This window comes from Phytophthora parasitica, assembly GCF_000247585.1.
Source record: "Phytophthora parasitica INRA-310 unplaced genomic scaffold supercont2.48, whole genome shotgun sequence".
Classification (NCBI taxonomy): domain Eukaryota; phylum Oomycota; class Peronosporomycetes; order Peronosporales; family Peronosporaceae; genus Phytophthora; species Phytophthora nicotianae.
In genome coordinates, this window is record NW_008649034.1 from 209,010 (window position 1) to 230,537 (window position 21,528).

The window sequence follows — 21,528 nt, forward strand, 5'->3', positions numbered from 1 at the left end:
CTGCTCATATCAAGAATCATTTCCAGTTTAACCACGAATCGTATGCCCGAGTAGTTCATCGGGTTACTAGTTTGCAAGTCAGTGCCGCTCTCAAGACGTCTACACCAAAACAGCCACCTCCGAAACACAGGAGAAGTGGGCAGCACTTCAATGAGAAAGCACGAGGAAAACGACCAGCGAAGACAATACCCATTCCCCCATCCGCTGTCATTGCCGCCCTGCCTGTGCGTCGAGGCAAGCGGTTATGTATCAAATGTCCAGGTGAAGGGGATACTTGTACCTATGACTATCGTGGTCATTTCGTACCTGCAAAGCTGCCGAGCGTCGTGGCAAAGTTTATAGATAAGGCGTATAGAGGCTTACGGGCGTCTCAGTCCGTGGAGGAGAAAGAAGATCCCTCTTTATGAGGGTGCCATGAAGTGGAAAGGGATGCATCCTCCTTCAGGCCGCCTGAAAAGCCTCCACCAGCTTGTCGAAGCACTTGTTTGGTGTTTCACCGACTCACGAATCGAGCAAAGTGATATTTAGCCGCTGCAAGTCATTTGCAGGCAGGTAAATAACCCTGTGTCGGATTTTCAATCCGTTGGGGGCATTCTGACGACGCTGCGTATTCTACACAGGCAGGTAGAGGTCCTGAATGGGGAACCCTCATCCATCATTAGGACACTTACACCGCTGCAAACGAGTTGCAGGCAGGTAAATAGCCCAAATGTAGATAGTACATCCTCTAGCAGTGTTGATGTGCCGCTGCGACCCCATCGCAGGCAGGTAGTAAGCTCCTTAAGTGGGCAAGTAAAACGGTGCTCTGCAAGTATAGTCCAAAGCCAAGGAAATGTTTCTGGCGGTGGGAAGCTTCAACCTGAAAATGTTATTTACAGTGATGTCCTGACCCGGCAATCTGCTCGTTCCCCGGGTGAGAGCTCCAAACCTGTATTTAGTGCATCGCTGGATGGCATAACTCGGAATATGAACGGCCCGGAGAGTGCCAACACAAGATTTCGTCAGTTTTACCATCCCTTGTTGACACAATCTTGTCAAAATCATCCAGGACTTCAAGGTTTTGTCCGGCAGCTTCAACGTCACTGTACTGCTTCCCAGCTAGCTTGGGAACGACTTTTAAGTTTGGATCTCGAAACGGGCCGCAATACACTAAGAGCTGCTTTGACTCAATACGGATTGACTACCCCGGAAGCGCATCCTCCGTACGTGTTGGAAGACGGCAAGAAGCTGTATCAGATTGATTGGGCCAAGCAGTGCTACTATAGTGAGCTCCTTCGAAGATTAAACTTATCACTGCCAGACTTTATTCGGCTGGTTCGGGGGAGAATCACAGCACGACCCGCGTCCCAATAAAGCACTGACGATGCCCGATCATCTTCCATGTTGGAGTCATTATAAGTACAAAGACCAATGGAGCGCTATTGTGACCCACGGAGTAAGACCTACACGGAGATCTGAATTTCCATTCCAATCAAAGCCTCCTCCAAACCACGGTGCGGCTCGACGTGCATTAAATGCAGTTATCAAAAGTCTCAGAAAAGGGCATGATTCGGATCGCTATTTGATTCTCGACATCGACTTATTACCTTCACTTGACGGCATAGCATGCAGTCCTTTTGGAGCAGTCAAAAAGCGGAAGCCGATTGGACTCTGGACGCCAGAGGCATCCATGATTTATCGCACCCAAAGGGGCTTCTGTTAACGATCAAGTTCAAGAGGCAAGTTCTGTTGTTGTTACGTATGATGGAGCCGCCGTATTAGCAAAGTGAGCTATCCAATTTAGCGAACAACACCCTGGAAAGGTCTGGATGTCCACTGGAGACGTGACTGGAGCTTTCCGCAGCATACCCATCGCTGCGGAGGCGGTTGGGCGATTCTCGGCGCCTGTACGACCTACGTGGGGCAAGATCTGCAGGTGACCTGTTTATTAAAACCTTACCCTTAGTGCTATAGCGTCACGGACTGCTATTTTGGCTACTATGGTGTAAGCAGGAACTGGAGCGGCATTTTGTGAAAAAGCTGGTTGTGCGACGTGCGATGGAGAAGGCTAAGTGTCAGGATCTGCATAGAGAGATAGATCAAGAGCGTATAGATGGTAGTTTATCGGTCTTTGGGTGTTGCAGCTGTGGTCGCAGGTTTGGCTTGAGAAGATCTGTATTACCCGCGCTTGGACCATGACCGGGGACATGTAGCAGCCTGTGGCCGAAGCAATGGAAGCAGTGGGTGCAAGATGTGCAGGAGCTGAATGTATCCTCGTCAGTATTTCTGGCAACGTCGTTCTTAAATGAGAGCTTGTCGCAAGCAGCGAATGAGGAACTGGGGGTAGTAAACTCGCTTGTGTTTGCAGCAGATGCAGATCCCCACTAACCCAATAAGTTGTAATCTTACTAGGTTTTGACCAAATTATTTTTTTATATGTCAAGATGCATTTGGAATTACACGTAAAACCATTAAGTTAAAAAAATTAAGTATTAGTAAAACAATATTTAATACATGTACAACTTAAAAAAATGGTTTAGACAAAAATTAAAAATAAAAATCTAAAGTTTCTGGTACAAGCCATGCACTTATCAGCAAATCTGCGGCAAATACTTGTAGTTCAAGTAGAAAGGGAAAATCCGCTCCGTCCACCACACAAAACATAATGAAAGGGGGCATTTTGCCCTCTTTCGTGGGTGACACGAGTGGAATCCAGAGCTTCACCGTGCTAGCACGGCATTAGTTCAATTTTATGATCATAAAGGCTTCATTAGACCAACGAGTTTGATTAGCTTTAACAATCGTGGCAGAAGCACTCTGAGAGTCCCCCTGATGATCTGGTCTAATTATCTCGTGCCAATCGAGTTAAACAAAAAGCGTGAAATATGAAGAATAATTGACCTCACAATCTTTCAAACGCATAAAGTCCTGGCCATAAATTTTCGGACACCAGAAAAATTACAATAACTTTGGCTGTAGATCCAATTAGCGCTTGCTATTTAGATATCCCCTTCGTGGTTAATGGGGCATTTTGCCCCCTTAGGAGGGTGTATCCTCGAGTGCCACTCGTGTCACCCACGAAAGAGGGCAAAATGCCCCCTTTCATTATGTTTTGTGTGGTGGACGGAGCGGATTTTCCCTTTCTACTTGAACTACAAGTATTTGCAGCAGATTTGCTGTAGTACCGTAGTTCATGAAAGGGGGCAAAATGCCCCCTTTGATGGCCTAATGACTTGACCTTCTATAATATAATATAGCCAGGTCAAAAGTACCCGTTCACGAAAGGGTTAGTAGCCAATCAGAATAACAAATAGCGGGCATGTGTAAACATTTGCGAATTCGAAGGCCTTCGATGGCCTGCCGTACAGCTTAATGTTTTTCGTAGTTGGTCAAAATTGTTCGGACAAAAGGGCATACTTTATTTCATTTTAAAGAATGATTGTGTGATTGATTGATTGGGAACTACATGTAAGCGTGGCTAGGTGCGGCCCCAATGACCTCACTTCCCAATGGGACAAGTGGCATCTGCGCAACTCAAGTCCCGCACCGAGACTAAGGCATCGGCTCGCAGCCTTCGGTGGTTTCTTTCCCGTGATGACTATGTAGTATGCACAAAAATGGAGAGCACGCTAGACTTGTCTCCTGCTCCCAAAGCAGTCCGACTGGACTGGGTGAAAGCCGCGACTGGACTGACATCGTCTTCAGCGACGAGAAAAAATTAACCTTGACTGGCGTGACGTGCGTCACCCGGCCCGAAGTATGTCAAGAGTCAGCAGGGTTGGGGGGGGGCAGTGATGGTATGGGCACCATTTAGTATCGAGGGGGAGCGTGAGATTGCGATGGTATGGGCACCATTTAATATCGAGGGGAAGAGTGAGATTGCGGTGCTGGTGGGTAAGCAGAATTCTGCTAATTACGTCTACATGTTATCTGAATTCCTGTTACCCTTTGCACACCTGCACCATGACATTGACATTGTTTTTCAGCAAGACAACGCGAGTATTCACGCTTCTCACGAAATTCGCGCTTTCTTTGAAAAAATGCAAATAGAAGTGATGAATTGGCCTGCGAGGTCTCCAGGTCTTCATCCTATTGAGAACCTCTGAGCTATTTTATCACAGGAGGCCTGTCAAGACGGTCATCAGTTCAACACGTCACAAAAGCTCACCATGGCCATCTCGGCCAAAATTCCGCATAAAACACTGAAGTCCGTGATCTCCTCAATGCCTCGCCGATGCATTGAAGTTATCGAGCGTCGTGGAAACAAGACGAGCTACTAGGCTAGCTATGTTCTAGTCATGCTGACAATCATTCTTTAATATGAAATAAAGTATGCCCTTTTGTTCGAACAATTTTGACCAACTACGAAAAACATTAAGCTGTACGGGAGACCATCGAAGGCCTTCGAATTCGCAAATGTTTACACATGCCCGCTATTTGTTATTCTGATTGGCTACTAATATCTAAATAGCAAGCGCTAGTTGGATCTACAGCCAAAGTTATTGTGATTTTTCTGGTGTCCGAAAATTTATGGCCAGGACTTTATCTCCACTTGGCTACCCGGAAGATTATTTGCTGACCCTCCTGTTAGTAAAATCTGAACCGTGAATTGTAATCGATCCACGACAAGCTAAGTCGAGCGCATCAGGTCGAATTCCAGCAAATAAACATGGACCTCTGTTGCGCATTTAAAACGCAGAGATCCAAGACGCGGGCGAAACCCATTTTCTCCCTTTATATTCTGACCTGATGTGGCTGGTTCAATTTTATCTTTGCGGAGTTATTTTGGCCCAAACTTGACGCTTTTGCATGAGGTCATTCATTACCTTGTCGTGCCCTTATCGTAGATCGATGGAATTACGGTCTTATCAGTACTTTGCTTGTTCGTTTCATAAAATATCATCGCGTTCTGTTCGCTCCTGTATGCCTTTCTGTTCTCAACACAATCATACCGAGAAGGTTATCTCGTATTCCGGATTCGATGCGGACCGAACGTTGTGTCTTCTACAGAGACACCTTTTCAGCTATTGAATATTTTCCATTACGATGCTGTGAGATTCCTTTGTTTTCCAAATTCCGTGGTAATGTGGCTCTCCATTAGCCGAACACGCTACTGGTGGGTCAGATAACCCCTATTTGACAAAAGATACCTCAGCGTGCTGTAGGCTTTGCTTAAAATATTGTTGTTTGGTGGCCTTCCTGGGTGTGTTGATCTCACACAAACACCCGGTCTATTGTTTGCGGGCTTGACTTTCATGAACACACACACAACAATCTGAGACTGTCCTTTCGGTTTTGGTGGTCGGTGCGAGTGGTCGATTGTGCACGTGCCACCAACCAATGAATTTGTCATCACTGCCAACCGTTTGTTGGTCGTTATACTGTATATGTGTGACTATAGAAAACGCAGCCGTTTCAGCTTGGAGTCAGTCTTGGCCTCCCGATACTGAACACATTCATTACATTGTAAGGATTGGGGCAAACAGAATACGCTTATTCAGTATGGTGAGAACCTTAGAGAGGACTTCGACTGAGATTAATCAGACAAAGGAATCGCCGTCGTGCGACTATCGTTTCGTTAGCAAAGAACCACCCGCTCGCAAAATCTCAGGCTGAAGTTGAGAAAGATTAAAACCTAGTGCAAAAGAGATGACCACCAAATGTACAGTGAAAACGGATGGCTACCCAGATTCGCCCATTAAAAAAGGATGATTTCCTGGTGTATACAAGTATACAATCGAGATATAACATATAATACTCCTAGTATTGAGTAATTAGATTTGATTTTAAACTTGACTGTCAGGTAGATTTGGAACCCTTGTCTCTATCCTATTTACTTGTTGCCATGAGTACTCTATCAGTATCCAGTATTCACTCGCACTTGAGATTCGGCCGTGAGATTTAAAAACACACCAAAGTCATCCGATTTAGAGGCTACAAGAGGAAGTCATTCGTTCACCCAGCTTTTAATCCGTAACCGCTGAAGTTTGTTTGTCACCGCAGTATCGAGTCGCCCGACTCATTGGCTACGTCGAAGTTTTAGCCAATAGTGAAAACAGGTAACATTTTAATTGTCAAACTTGATAAGATAAGGGCATCTCCACCAGTGGGGGTCGTCACGAATCGTGACTCACGATTTCAGTCAGAGATTGTTCCCTACCGGTAGCAGTCAAATCGCCGCTTCGGCCTCGACTTAGCTAAAAGCTTGTCATACTTGACTGGAGTTTACGTGGCAGGGCATATTGTGCAACTGATTCTGATAATTCTGGTAGAGGTAGTCAAGCAATTGTTTGCTTCGTGATAAGGGTGTGCCATTCATGGTATTTTAACGATCTCCATTGGATAGGAAAGTTAACCATGAATGCGCTTGAGCGAGATAGTTGAAGCTTTGGCTAGCAAATAGTCAGAAAGGGTGGGTAAACCCAGCTGATTTAGTAGATCGCTTTTAGCTCAACCGGTGGAGATGCTCTACGTTTTACTTTCGTACAACTGATTAAAAATTAATTTGTTCGGCTCGAGCAAGACAGCGCTGGTGGAGACGAGTAGCTGTCAACAATCGCATCTCCAAAAATTTGCGGTGTGGCCACATATTGTACGACGCTCTGACAAATAAGCCCGCGTTGAACTATTCCGAAACCAACAAGTGCATGTCGTCTCGACGAGGAGGTGCACACCCAAACGGATCCTGTGCCCATCACGAAGAGATCTTTTGCTCATGCAAGAAACGGTTTCACCAATTTTGACAATATTTTGTAGAGCGAAAAAAAGCTTCTTTGAAACAGCATGAATCTTTCTCTATCGCACAAGCGATCACCACTTCATACTATGAAGTGGTGAATCATAGTACATTTGACTGGATGGTGTGGGTCGGTACCGATGGACAATCGTTACAGGCACTTGCCATTGGCTCGAGGGCGCACGCTCCGGCTCAGTATAATTCAACAATAGGCCGACGCCGCATGCTTTCAACGGCCGAGCCCACCGCAGAGTATAACGAAAAGCTTCTGGGTGTGCGCGTTGCAAACCGACGGGGACGCGTGTTCCTTTTGTTTCGAGTGAATGAGCCCTTCGAGATCTTCACCCCACGCCCGTGTATCGTTTACTTGCCGCTTTAGCTCTGGCGTTTCCACGGCACCACTAAAATGAAATAGTAAAACTCCGATCGCCCCACACCAATACGAGACCTGTTCTCATTCCCCGACTTCCTCTCAAGTGCACAGCTCGAGCGACTATCGGTAGCTGCACCTCCTGTCCCTTTAACCGAGTTCACCATGGCTCCAAGCAGCGCAATGACTCCTCGTCCGGAGTCGGAGTTCACCCACCTGGCCACCCCAGACAATCTCCAGGACAAGCATGAGAGTCTCGGTTTTTCTCGCAAGTTCGGGCCCTCGACATGGACTCGTCATTACGGTTACCTTGGCAATGCTGCCCAGTTCGTCATCTTGGTCTCAATGTTCTTGTACGCGTACGGCCAGATCTTCTACTACTCGGACGCATACACCAAGACGGTGAGTTCGAACATTGGCACGTGGTATGGCGTCCCTGCCGGCGGTGGTAGAGACGCTGGAGGCCACTATGAGATGATCCGTCCGACCTTCTTCTTCCTGTTCTGCTTCCTCCCGATAGTGGCGTCTCTGGTGTTGCTCGAATTGCTGAAACATTTCAACGTTCGTCGGATCACGTCCAACTATATCCTCACCTTCACACGCCTACTACGTCGTAAGCCGAGTATCTTCGATCGGGTGGCTCCCGTCAGTCTCGGTGAGATTCTGTTCCTGGTGTTCCTGATTGGCGGTAACGTGTACGTCTTCCAGTATTTCTATGTGCGTCGAGTCGAGAGGAACCGGGAAAGAGATCGCGAATTCAACTTTGAATTATACCTCGAGATGGTTGCCCTTACGTTGGGCTTCGTGTGTGTCTACAACATGGCGTTCCTCTTCCTCCCAGCGACGCGGAACTGCGTGTGGATGGAGTTCCTCAACATCTCGTACGCTAACGGCATCAAGTACCACCGCTGGGTCGGAGTCGTCACGGTCTTGACGGCTCTGTTCCATTGTCTCGGGTACTACTGGTCGTGGATCAGACAAGGAGAATGGAAGGAGAACGCCCTACCCTGCTTTGATTGTGCGGTGGGCAGTGAAGAGGGACACGATCCGTGGATGAATTTCTTCGGAGAGATCGCTCTACTGGCCTTCCTGGCCATCGGACTCACTTCCATTCCGTGGGTACGACGCAAAATGTACAACACGTTCTACAACGTCCACCACCTCTTCTTGATCGGCACCATCTTCGCAGTGTTGCACTGGAACCCGGTTCTTGCGTGGATCTTCCCTTCGGTCATGCTGTACACTGTCAGTCGCGCTATCTCCAGCTCCAATGGCTTCACCCCTGTGGCTGTACGTGAGTTCACGACGCTGTCTCATGACGTGGTCAAGGTGGTTCTGTCTCGCTCTACCACTCGAGCTGGAGACTTTAAGGTCGGTCAGTTCGTGTACCTGAATGTCCCTACAATCTCCAAGTTGCAGTGGCACGCCTTCACGATCGCCTCGTCCCCACGTACAAGTCCCGATACACTGACGATTCTACTGAAATCTCTCGGTGACTGGACGGAGGATCTCGTCAACTACTCGGAGGACTGCAAGAAGAACAATGTACTACCGACGATTTACATGGACGGCTACTACGGCGCGTCACTCGAGATGTATGACGAGTATTCGACCGTCTGTCTCGTGGGTGGGGGCATCGGTGTCACGCCTCTCTTCTCCGTCCTAGAAGACATCGTAGCCAAGCTGCAACAGGGTCAACCGTTGCACCAAAAAGTATTCTTCGTCTTTACGTTTCGCGAGTTGTCACTACTGGAGGAGATCCATCCGTTGCTCATGCAGGTCAAGGAGCTGGACCCACAGCAGCTCCACTTCAGTCTACACTTCAACCTCACGCGTGCCCCCACCAACGACCAGCTCGATCAACCAATCGACCACGAACGCCTTGCTGGAAATCCTCATGTGTCAGCCACTTGCTACGACACGAGCGTCACGTCCAAGATACCGAAACCGTTTACCGAACCGCTACGTTCTCGTACCGGCAAAGTGGCCATGTACACTGTGGTCTTCTTCTTCACGTTCCTTTTCTGGATTCTGGTCAGGTACGGCAGCAAGATCCAGGCCGAGAACGAAAACCTATGGCCACTGCAGAACTTTATGGAGATTGTCCTAGTGATCTTAGTGGCGATGCTGGGAGTGTATACGTTTACCTATGCGGAGGACAAGATGAAGACCGAGTCTGCTGGATATTTGGGGTCATTGACTCCTGGTGGGATGCAACCGTACGCCAGTGACGCCCACACTCTCCGCGACCTCGTTGCTGAGTATAAAGTGGAGGTTGGCCATCGTCCCAACATGAAAGAAATCATGCGCAAGGTCTACATCGGCCACAAACACTTCGTCTCCACGCACCCGGACGCTGGCAATTCGACGGTGGGCGTCTTCATCTCCGGACCGGAGACGCTTAAACGCGCTACAGAGAGCGCCATCTCGGATATTGGAGCAAACCACTTCGACGTCCACGAGGAAGAGTTCGAACTCTGATCATGCTTGTCAACCTACACACAGTAGGAGTCGTTCTTACTTTCCATGTACATTTTCATGAAGACGTAACAGTCCAATTCATACTTTTCATTCATACAAAAACGATCGAATTTACAGTTATTATTGTTCGTACAAAGTCTGACAAACTAAAGAAATGAATTGTTGATATTAGTGTAGTCTGGATTGATATACGAATATCGACACAGCACCTAGCACACAATATGCATTATAAATGTAAATTCATGGCATCTCTTTGGTTCTCTATTGCAGAACACGAAGACACTGCTATAACGCTGAAGGACAAAAGAAATTATTTCTTTTAAATATTTAATTAAAATTTTAATACTCAATTAATTTTAATATAATAAAAATTATAATTTCTCGAAACAGAGTACCAGTAGAACGAGTTGCAATGCACGCCTACTAGCCAATCATGGACCATCGCGCGTGTCCTCCACGTGCCGCTCATCAGCATCTCGCTCGGCAGATTACTCTCCGATGACCTCCGACCTCTACGAGCTCACCACCGCTTCATTACGGAGCTTTCCGCTCCTTGTCAACGTCTAAATGTCCGCTGAAAGGTTTGCAAATCCCTACCTGATACCGGACAGGATTGAACCCGAGGTAGAGACTGCACCACGTCTCCGTCAACGTCGTCACTCTTCAAGTCTGTGGCGATATGCACTCGTCACTACTTTAAACCTCTTTGTGGCGTTATGTTTCGTGCTTTTCATCGGTGGCCAAGCTGCGTACGTGTCTCCACTCTACAAGAACCACCTCCAGTCCCTAGTAGCCTCTTGGTGGGGGTCCCACGAAGAAATGGTCGATCCGTCGTATCTACTGCTGGTCGGAGTAGCACCAACATTATTATGTGTCGCAGTGGCCCAGTGGCTCTATCGACTACGTACACAGCGTAAAATCTGGAGAATTACTACAATTCTGCGTCGTCGGCCGTCCCCCGATAGTCTCAGCTATGGAGAACTGCTGTTCCTATTCGTCCTAAGTACTGGCAACGCTCTAGTCTTTTGGTACGGATTCACTAAGAAACATGGACACAAACCACGATTTAGTGGTGACCCGCCTTCTCCACATCCTCCAGGGCCTCCATCAGGCACTTCGTACATCAAAATGGCTGGGAACGCATTGGGATTCAACTGTCTCTTCAACATGGCGTTGCTCTTTATACCAGCCACACGCAACAATATTTGGATGGAGTTTATGAACATTTCGTATGCGAATGGTATCAAGTTTCATCGATGGCTTGGAGTGGCAGCAATACTGACGGGTATTATTCACTGTGGATGTTACTACTACAACTGGCTGCAGGATGGGAGGTGGAAGCAAATGACGTTGCCCTGTTGGGATTGTTCACTACGTGAGCGTACGGGACGGAAGATTTGGGTCAACGTATTTGGGGAACTGGCACTTTTGTGCTTTTTAGTGATCGGAGTCACGTCCATTCCGTGGATTCGACGCAAAATGTACAATTTCTTCTACAATGTTCACCAGCTTTTCTTTCTGGTAATTCTCTTCACGACATTGCATTGGTCACGAGCGGTGTGGTTCCTTCTGCCGTCGGTTGTCGTTTATCTTGTCAGCAGAGTGCTCTCGCACTGCAATGGCGCTAGTTCTGTAAAGGTTGTGGAGTTTACAGCGCTGTCTCCTTCGTTGTGTAAATTGGTGATCGCTCATACACCGAGCGAGAGAGGAAGGTATCAAGTTGGACAGTTCGTCTACTTAAACGTGCCAGCCATTTCGCGGCTTGAGTGGCACGCCTTCACTATTGCATCGTCACCAAAAACTTCTTACAAGTCCTCGAATACTATGACGATACTGATCAAAGCTTTGGGCGATTGGACGGAGAAGCTTATGGTGTACCAGCAAGTGTGTACGCGGTGCTCAATCGAACCGGAAGTGTATGTGGATGGCTACTATGGAGTCTCTCTGGAAATGTACAAATCATACAGTACCGTGGTGCTAATTGGTGGCGGCGTTGGCATCTCCCCGTTGCTCGGTTTGCTGGAAGGTATCTGCATTACTGCAGAGACACGGCAAGTGCATGGACGGAAAAGTTTCCCTCGTCGAGTTGCTGCAATTTTTACGATGCGAGAGCTTGAATTACTGAAGGAAATATATCCACTACTGGTTCGACTCCGTGAGGTAGACCCTCAAGGACGTTTTATATCGGTAACTGTGACGCTGACGACTACTCCTCGACCAGATGAATTGGATGCCTCTCTTGACGGTGACTACAAGTGCTCAGGTTTTTTGCCGACGTACAGCTTCTCCCAGACCCAAATTTTCAGTCATTCAACGAAGAAAGGGTGCCCGTTTGGGTCTTCACTTGGCCCCAGCGGGATTTCAATGCTTCATTTTATCGCGTTTGGGCTCGTCGTGGGGCTTGTTACGGTGTTTCAGCTCGGCAATGGGATGCTGGTCGGACTGCAAGACATTATTTGGGTGCTGCAGCTTTCTCTCAAGACGTTTGCACTATTTGCTGCTGCTTTCTGCGTTTACATTTGCGTTGTGGTAATGCGTTGGATAGGCATCATTCGAGCTGCTTACAAGACGGTGAGGACACAATATCCAGTCGACGAGTGGAGTCTCAAGGAGAATTTATTACCAGAATCACGAGGACGTATTTTTAATCCTGATATTTTGACATTTCGTGATCTGATTGGGGACTTTCACGTCCGAGTTGGCAACCGACCAGATCTAACACAACATTTACGAAAACTACACGCAGGGCATCGTCAAAGATGCTCAGGGGCCGGAGCTATTGGGGTGTTCGTGTCAGGACCAGGTAGTTTGAAGACCTCAACAGCTAAAACAGCGGCTTCGATTGGTGCGAGTGACTTTGATATTCACGAAGAAGAATTTGAGTTATGAATAAAACGACAATATTTGTAAAACTGCAACATTAAAAAAAAATTCCAACCTTAAAGCTCGAATTCTTCCTCATGCACGTAAAAATGTCGGCTGCCGAAACATATATCTGCGATCGCGTACGCGACCGATTATAGACAAGCTGCATTTTTGTCTACTAAGTATACTTTATATCGTTTACGATTTATTTGACGATTTTTTTTCAAATATTTGAAGAAGTAGTTTGTTTTAGAACGCCTAGATTTGGAAGTACACAGCAGGTATGCACAACAAGAGTGAATGATGTGAGCGCATTTCCATCAGTATACGACAGCGCTGATGGCTACATGTTCGCCGGGGCATCTTAACAAAACTGAAGTTGTATACGGCGGCTAAGAGCGTCAACAGCCCTTTGATTATTTAGGTATGTGGTACAGTACAAACATCATGCATAGGGGGATGCTGCCTTGCTCGTCACCATTGTGCACATGATATCATAGCACCTGCGATGCTGACGAGCAGTGAAGGCGCCGTCGGATAAAGTCATACAACTTTTGCGATTCCTCATCGCAAAAGTGATCGACCATCGTCGTACACAGTTCGCCGCCGGACATTTCATCCTCGTATTATGGATGTCTACAGTGCAATTCTAAATGTAACTTGAAATCTGTAACGAGATCTTCTATTAAGGATGTCCGCTGTACAATCCTGACTTATAAAGATGAGTATTTCGTTGTGTAACCAATACGACCGCCGTCGGATAATTTTTCAGCATGCAGCATCGTGTAGGTACAACTCGGCGGCGGGCAGCCTGTTAAACCAGGGGTATTGGTTGGTTCTGAAGAGGTTGGAGGGAACAAAATCAACTTACAAACCCACATCGTGTACAGTAGTCCAAGTGAAGGTTCCATATCGCCATCAAGAGGTCTTCCCCGGATAAAATTCTTATTTTACAGCCACGAGGTACATGTAGCATGTAGCACACGACCACCGAACACCATTCCGTGTCGCAGTCGCCATTTCAACCACTATCCGACGGCGAGTCCTCGTCAACAAAAGCTTATCTGTAAAATTTAGCAGCGTTGCGCTGAATCTGGCCGTGCATAAGGAGGCCGAAGGATGTGTCGATATGTACGTACGTCGGGGGTCTGCAATCTCGCCAAGCGTGCGTCGTTCAGCAAGTCTGCGACAGCGTTAGCTGCATGCACGAACAAGTGTAAAGCTTACCTGGTTTCGCTAACTTTACCGTCCGGCCTGTCCGCGGCATTCGTCGACAACTTGCGTTAGCGAGACATCTGGAGCGTGCTAAGTCTTATTGGTCCGAGGCACGTCGTCGGCATACGTTCCAAAAGTTCTATGTATTTGATGTACCGACCTTCGGACAGAAGCAGGTCGGAATCCCGTGGTTGTCATTCTGTTCGAACGGCTGTGGCGGCGAAGAGACCAGGCAAAAATTAATCTGAAGCATGCAATTGCACGACTACAGTAATATCAGCGCCTCTGTAGAAGGGAATGCAGGTTTTACATACAAAGATGTCTTAGAGCTGGAGCATATTTTATTAGCAAGCCGAGATTGCAACACTACCAAGGTCACGTGCACGATACAGTTCTCGCAGCAAACAGAAACGACCCCCGCTATCGATCGATACGGAAACTGGAAGGCTTTGCAGTGCACCACACGCCGTAGGATACACGTACGGTAGGGCAGGCATGTTTCGATCGGGTAGTCCGAAATAAAACGTCCAATACCCTTTTTAGAATTTTTCGACAGACCCATTTCAACGCAAACAAGTTCGGTTGAAGAAAAAAATAGTGCCGTTCTGTCAGGAAACACTTAACACTTTGACAGCAATGGATGCCGACGATCTGGCGTCCCACGAAACCTCTGAGAAGCTCGCGCACCACAGCCACAAGTGTGAAATACATCACGCTAGTTCTCAAATACCTGAAATGAAGCTGATGGTCACCTCAAAGATGTGATACTATAGCAGTGCCCCCAAAAAAGTTTTCTCTGTTAAGGAATGTCAGTTTAGAATAGAAGCCTCGGACTGATGCTCTATCTTCGCAACTAAATATTCGCCTGACAAATAATGGATATTGTTGAAAACCAGGGAAACAGACTGGTTTTTGGGGTTGTTTAGAAAGGTATATCTATGGCAAGTGACACCGGTAGCTTTTTTTTTATTTCATTGTAGCTCTGCGCTCTTGTCTGTTAGCCACTGGTGTAATGTTGACGGGGTACACTGAGTTGTTGACCAATAGAAACCATTTGCCTTGGTTTGACTCGATGTAATTGGCTAAAAAGGCTTCCAAATGGATACTGACCATTTACCAAATGTGTACTACCCATTTTAGAAATACCAGACTAATTGGGTAGGGTTCTAAAAATGTACAATCAAATTTTCTTGGCCTGTAACACAGCGTGATGTGTTGGAAGGGAGCTCATAAGGAGGAGCGGGGGCCACGGCCAGGGCGTCGAGTGACAGACGGGCTCAACCACCGAGATCCGCTGTGCCAGTCGAGCATGCAGTGCCATTCTCGTTTCTGCGGAGTTCTCGACAAGTGCCGCGACTCCTTCATCCATTTACTACGATGAGGAGATGGCTCAAGCTGCTGGTCTTCGCGACTGCGGCAGCGGCCTCCTGTTCCTCAATGGCCGAAGCCAAGCCGTCCGTTGTGATCGGACGGACATACTCTCCCGGCACGTTAAAACCGGCGGCGACATCTCCCTCATCTTCGTCAGACGATGACGATTCCGACGACGTGAGCTCAAATAACTCATACGCCAAGATCGCGGACGCATCGACAAGTGATACCAGCGACTCAGACGACGTATCGGACGACGATTACCCCTCGTCGTCTTCCGATGCGCTGGCCACAGTGGCTTTGCCTGATAACATCAAGATCGGGTCGACCGCCAATACCACAGACAAGATCGTGTCCACCTATCGTAACTGGGTTGGCCCCAGCATCGGCAAGCCGTCGGACCCTGCTTTTGACAAGGCGTGTTGGCGTAAGGCTTTCATCATGGACACGTGTCCTTACGGCTTCGACTACAACACGAAAATGTGCTGGGCACAGTGTCCCATGGCCTACCCTGTAGAATGTGGCTTCGAATGTTTGCGTCAAAATGATGACTGTGGGTCGGAAGTTTACGCAAAGTTTGTGAGTGTGGCCAACGCCTTCTTCTCTGTTCAGATTTTGGGCGTGTTTGGAGCCTTCTCCAAGCTCTCAAGGAACGTTCGAGTCGGAATTAAGTGCGCGCGAGCCATGTTTGGCACGATGCGTGCTATCGTCAACTACATTCGCGCCATTAAAGTGTCGGATCCTCAGACACCGCAGGATAAAATCCTCTTGGCGCTGTACCAGACAAGTTACGTTACCATCGACCTACCGGTTAGTATCGTCATGTGTATGGGCAGAACTTACAACTGGCAAGTCCTCGACCCGGCCAGTGTGGCTATGGGTACAATCCAAGTCATGTTGGGCGAGGCTCTGGCTCGTCAGGACAATATTATCAAAAGTTGGGGCAAGTTTAAGGCGTTTCTTACCCGGTCCAACTTCACGTACGCAGTGAACGACCTGAACGACACGGAGATTTCGTCCTTGAAAAAGGGTATGGAGTCCAATTCGACGTGTGGCTACGAACTGCAACGACTCACAGATCGCACGTGGCGAACGATCGCCGAGATGAAGGAGGAGAACCCCGGGATATCCGAAGATAATCTCCGTGTCCAGGTGTACAGATCAGATCTCATGTTGCATGATATCCCGACAGTTACCAACAACTGTATGGACCAGATGATCATGGAATCGGACGAGGCCACAGCGTACAAGACGCGCGACGTGTTGCGTAAGACGTACGGCGTGATCGTGGACGACTTGATCGATAAGGGCAAGAGCGACAACGGTACTTCTCTCACTGCCAAACAGTACACTCGAGTCGTGGCTGATAAGGTGCTTATGACGATCGCCACGCTCTTCTACATCGATCTTACGCGTATCTCTGGTCTGTTATCCGAGTACATTCAAGTCATCTGCGGCCCAACGCAGCTCGTAGGAGAAATCGACGACGGTACCGACCCCAACACTCTCGGTCTTCGCACTGTTGGGAAAGCCTTTGCCAACAGTGGCTCGTCTTGGAAACGGAAAGGAGATGGAGTCGTTAAGATCACTTTTACAAGTACCGACACGAAAGACGTGACGGTCAATATCCTCTCGGGCGGCGACAAGTTCGACGAGCAGGAAGTCCCGGCCGGTAAAACCGTGACGTGGACATCAACCGTGAAGGAGTTGGGAGGAAAGACGCTGTACCTTGATCGGTGGCGGCCTGGATTCCTCGGTCTCCCCGGTACTGGCGGTGGATCGCTTAAACTCTGGGTACCCCGAGCTAGTGAAGGTGGCCACTTGGAGGTCGACGCCAAGCTCAATGTGAGCTAGAATAGATAGAGAATTAGAAAATCGTAGTAGCGTAGTAAAGTGAAGAACTGAGCAAATAACTTAATGGCAAACAGCGTTAGAGTGCATCAACACGCGTCTATTATTATAGAAGCAACAACATGTACGGTAACTATTACCGTGAACTTTGCGAATCAGACGCGTGCCTTCTCGAAAGAGACGGCGGTCAAAGCGATCTTCTCGCGGTTTCTGCACCACCGGGATCACTGAAGATTTGGTCTACGAGCGTGTGGCTTTCACCAATAGAGGCACCGGAGATTGCTTCAGGATCGTGAAACCCGTGCCGTCGGAAAAGGTCAATTGACTGGTCCTGCGCTGTCTTCGAAAGGCGAGGGAATCGACTGGCGACTGTCGGGTGGCTATCCATGCTGACCCCACGGCGGTTGACGACAATACATGCCGAGCACGAAAGCAAGTACGTGTACATGTATTCATCCTTCACGTAACTGACTGAATGGCTGTGAGGCAATCTAATAAGTACTTTGCGCAAGTATCCACTTTTTTGGTTTAACCCTTTGATTCTCACTTCGCTTCACCGCGGCGAGCTGCATGTACTTTTGAAGTACATGCATTTGATACCTTCCAGAGACGAGAGGTCTCGTATTGTCTGTGCATCATCTGGTTATGAGCAGCAATAGACTTTTGCATTCAAATGAAAGAAAAGGAACAGACAAACCACGTCCGTCTAATTGAAATCTTTTTTCAAAAGGAATCCGTTATTTAACTTTATTTTGAATACTCAATTGTAATGGACGCCACTTTCTGTTAAGTATGACCCGAGCATCACACTCACTGGAGCTACGCATTTTTAATGAACACATTTTTGATTTTAAAAAATCAGTCTAAGACTATGAGCTTGCAGGCGCAAGGACCGTCTGGACAATAACTATGACACATCAACGAAGTTCCCCTCAAAGTCGTTTCAAATACTTTATGACAGAGTTGTTATATAAAAAAATCACCCAGGTGTTTTACTTCGAAGTAATATAAAACATATATCAAAGCATTTTCTTTAATTTATAATTCGCACTATAGCTTGAGAAAAATTAACAAACCTATATGAAACCCGTTTGGAAATTACTACAAATTGTATGGACGTATCATGTCAAAATTTACCAGCAACACTTGGATCGATGTACGTCTTCATGAGCCAAAACAAACAAGCTACAAACATCTTTGTGGTCGTACGGTGCACGCACTATACAGTGCTAAAGCATTCCCACCGCAGCACGACCGGAACCGACCAGTTGGTGTCCAACTCGGACAGAGCGTGTCTGGCCTCCACCGGGTTGGCAACCTCGTGCGTCGCAAACTTCGTGGCAATACCATTGGCGTAGGGCACGAGGGAATGTAGGCTTTACGAAACGCGACCAAGATTTGAACACAAGACACAGTTTCGTCGAGCCCAACGCAGCTGAAATCAGGACCGAGATCCAGTTGACAGGCAGGATTTCCCTTCTTCAGCGTCGAAATAAACATTCCGCAGCGATAATTTCGCTCCAACTTCCTGAAGGCGATGTACATGCAACCAGCTCAACCACCTTCGGGTAGGTGTTCGTGTGCATGTATCTCGACATCATGATGGAATTTTTGCTATTCGTACGGTGTGTCGACTGGTCAGCAGCCAAGGTGGGATAACGACAGCCCACGAGAGCGACGTTTTTACAGAATACCTGAACATGTATCCAAACCGGTGGTCACTTTACAAACCGATGCTTCGTTCTTGGTGAGACGGCTCCACCCGTCAACACTCAACGCCGCTTACCGCTGTGATAACACGCCTTCATTGGTTCGAGGGCGTGTGCCGAGGTCCAGCTTTTGTTGACAAAGCTCCCGTCTGTTGACCAGCTTCTGCTTTGATGTCTGAGCCCCACAATTCCCGATACACGGATAGTCCGTCTACGTTTTCGTATACCGTGCGAATCTGGATGACAAAGTCTCGCTACTCGAGCATTCCGCAATTTTCCTTGATCTGCACAAGCCCAGCGGTCTCAATCCGGATCCACCATGGCACCAAACGCAGACTCGACATCAACGCCTCGCGTCGACGCGATATTCTCGTCGCTCAAGACGCCCGACGTCCAAGACAAACGCAGCAGTGTGGTGGATGAACCGCGTCTCTCCACCTCCTCGTCAGTCACCCGTTCGTCATGGTTCGGGAATGTGTTGCAAGTTTTGATCGTCGGGTGCATGGTCACGTACACTTACGGTCAACTCTTCTACTTCACCGACACGTATTCGGATCTCAGTAAGACAATCGGACAGTGGTTTGGCGTTCCTCCCGATGCTCCCAAGGGCAGCGACATTGGCCACAGCGAGATGATCCGGCCGACCTTCTTCTTCCTGTTCTGCTTCCTCCCGATCGCGGCGTCTCTGGTTTTCCTCGAATTACTGAAACACTTTAACATTCGTCGGATCACGTCCAACTATCTCCTTAGCTTCACACGCCTACTACGTCGTAAGCCGAGTATCTTCGGTTGGGTGGCTCGCGTGAGTCTCGGTGAGCTGCTGTTCCTGACCTTCCTGATTGGCGGTAACGTGTACGTCTTCCACTTTTACTATGTGGCTCGAGTGGAGAAGAACCGCCAAAGAGGTCGCGAGTTCAACTTTGAATTATACCTCGAGATGGTTGCCCTTACGTTGGGCTTCGTGTGTGTCTACAACATGGCGTTCCTCTTCCTCCCAGCGACGCGGAACTGCGTCTGGATGGAGTTCCTCAACATCTCGTACGCTAACGGTATCAAGTACCACCGCTGGGTCGGAGTCGTCACGGTCTTGACGGCTCTGTTCCACTGTCTCGGGTACTACTGGTCGTGGATCCGACAAGAAGAGTGGAAGGAGAACGCCCTACCCTGTTTCGACTGCGACGTTGGCAGTAAAGAGGGACACGATCCGTGGATGAATTTCTTCGGAGAGATCGCTCTACTGGCCTTCCTGGCCATCGGACTCACTTCCATTCCGTGGGTGCGACGCAAAATGTACAACACGTTCTACAATGTCCACCACCTCTTCTTGATCGGCACCATCTTCGCAGTGTTGCACTGGAACCCGGTTCTTGCGTGGATCTTCCCTTCGGTCATGCTGTACACTGTCAGTCGCGCTATCTCCAGCTCCAATGGCTTCACCCCTGTGGCTGTACGTGAGTTCACGACGCTGTCTCATGACGTGGTCAAGGTGGTTCTGTCTCGTTCTACCGCTCCCGCTGGCAACTTCAAGGTAGGGCAATTTGTCTACCTGAATGTCCCTACAATCTCCAAATTACAGTGGCACGCCTTCACGATCGCCTCGTCCCCACGTACGAGTCCCGATACACTGACGATTCTACTGAAATCTCTCGGTGACTGGACGGAGGAGCTGGTCAAGTATTCCGAAGACTGCAAGAAGAACAACGTACTACCGACGATGTACATGGACGGCTACTACGGCGCGTCACTCGAGATGTATGACGAGTATTCAACTGTCTGTCTCGTGGGTGGAGGCATCGGTGTGACCCCGTTACTCTCCATTCTCGAGGACATCGTAGCTAAGCTACAGAAGGGCGAAAGTCTGCGTCAAAAAGTCATATTTATCTTCTCCTTCCGAGAGTTGTCGCTACTGGAGGAGATCCATCCCGTGCTCATGCAGATCAAAGAACTGGACCCGCAGCAGTGCTACTTTAGTCTCCACTTCAGCCTCACGCGTGCCCCGACAACTGGACAGCTTAACGAGCTGATCGACCGTGAACGTCTCGCTGGGAAGCCCCACGTATCGGCTACGAAATACGACGCCAGTGTCACGTCCAAGAAGCCGAGACCATTCACGGAGCCGCTGCGGACACGTACGAGTAAAGTCATGATGTTCGGTGCGTCATTTCTAGTGACCCTTATCGTCGTGCTACTCGTCAAATACGGCAATAAGGTGCAAGCTGATGACGAGAATCTGTGGCCCCTACAGAATTTTGTCGAGATTTCTCTCTTGATCGCGGTGGGGATGATCACGGTGTACACGAGTGTGGCTCTGGACAAGAAGACGCACGATCCCAAGACTAGCACAACCCGTAATTACGACGTGGTGGAGACTCCTCGTCTCCCGTCTATTGCCGCGGATGTCCACACCTTCCAGAACCTCATTTCCGAGTACAACGTGGACGTCGGACGCCGTCCGGACATTCCGGATCTGATCGAGTCGGCTTTTATGGAACACCGGGCGTTCCGTAAAGCACATCCTTCGTCGTCTGCTGCGGGGAATAAAACAATTGGCGTCTTCGTTTCTGGCCCCGAGGAACTCAAGAAAGCGGTCGAGTACGCGATCGAAGATATCGGCAGCCAACACTTTGACGTGCATGAGGAAGAATTTGAACTTTGAGGTTGGGATTTTTTTTTTTAATGTTTTTAGTAGCAGTTTTACAATTGATGTTGCATACACTCCGCGACAGGATGGATCGGCCACCCACGTCGGTGGCCGTAACTTCGTCAATTTTAGGAGTTGGAGGGCGCTATTTAGATATGTTTTAGAGGTAATTTAGGGCAAGGCGGTGTTTGTGCTAACGAGCAAGAATTGGCAGTCTATCGAGTGGCTAGCATAGAGAGCAACGGTTTTCGCACTACGACAGATTAGATCGGCCACCTCCACCATACAAAAATCAAGTATATTTGTACCT

The 21,528-nt window shown here is 48.3% G+C and overlaps 6 protein-coding genes across 6 annotated transcripts; all 6 read left to right on the forward strand.

The window, feature by feature from the left end:
- Nucleotides 1-1,808: 1,808 nt before the first annotated feature.
- PPTG_23706 (hypothetical protein) lies at nt 1,809-2,014 on the forward strand (the record flags this gene model as incomplete). Its single annotated transcript, XM_008912548.1, has 2 exons — nt 1,809-1,915; nt 1,954-2,014. The coding sequence occupies 2 exons, from the start codon at nt 1,809-1,811 to the stop codon at nt 2,012-2,014; spliced, it is 168 nt and encodes a 55-aa protein (XP_008910796.1).
- A 5,236-nt stretch (nt 2,015-7,250) lies between these two features.
- On the forward strand, nt 7,251-9,566 carry PPTG_15185 (hypothetical protein; the record flags this gene model as incomplete). Its single annotated transcript, XM_008912549.1, has 1 exon — nt 7,251-9,566. One exon carries the CDS (start codon nt 7,251-7,253, stop codon nt 9,564-9,566), a length of 2,316 nt encoding a protein of 771 aa, XP_008910797.1.
- Nucleotides 9,567-9,965: 399 nt separating this feature from the next.
- On the forward strand, nt 9,966-12,515 carry PPTG_15186 (hypothetical protein). The gene has a single exon (XM_008912550.1). The coding sequence runs from the start codon at nt 10,134-10,136 to the stop codon at nt 12,453-12,455; it is 2,322 nt and encodes a 773-aa protein (XP_008910798.1). The 5' UTR covers nt 9,966-10,133; the 3' UTR covers nt 12,456-12,515.
- Nucleotides 12,516-14,837: 2,322 nt separating this feature from the next.
- PPTG_15187 (hypothetical protein) lies at nt 14,838-16,959 on the forward strand. Its single transcript, XM_008912551.1, has one exon. The coding sequence runs from the start codon at nt 15,024-15,026 to the stop codon at nt 16,869-16,871; it is 1,848 nt and encodes a 615-aa protein (XP_008910799.1). The 5' UTR covers nt 14,838-15,023; the 3' UTR covers nt 16,872-16,959.
- Nucleotides 16,960-18,022: 1,063 nt separating this feature from the next.
- On the forward strand, nt 18,023-18,226 carry PPTG_23707 (hypothetical protein; the record flags this gene model as incomplete). The annotated part of the gene is made up of 1 exon (XM_008912552.1): nt 18,023-18,226. One exon carries the CDS (start codon nt 18,023-18,025, stop codon nt 18,224-18,226), a length of 204 nt encoding a protein of 67 aa, XP_008910800.1.
- Nucleotides 18,227-18,855: 629 nt separating this feature from the next.
- PPTG_15188 (hypothetical protein) lies at nt 18,856-21,308 on the forward strand. Its single transcript, XM_008912553.1, has one exon. It carries the CDS (start codon nt 18,897-18,899, stop codon nt 21,231-21,233), a length of 2,337 nt encoding a protein of 778 aa, XP_008910801.1. The 5' UTR covers nt 18,856-18,896; the 3' UTR covers nt 21,234-21,308.
- Nucleotides 21,309-21,528: the final 220 nt, after the last annotated feature.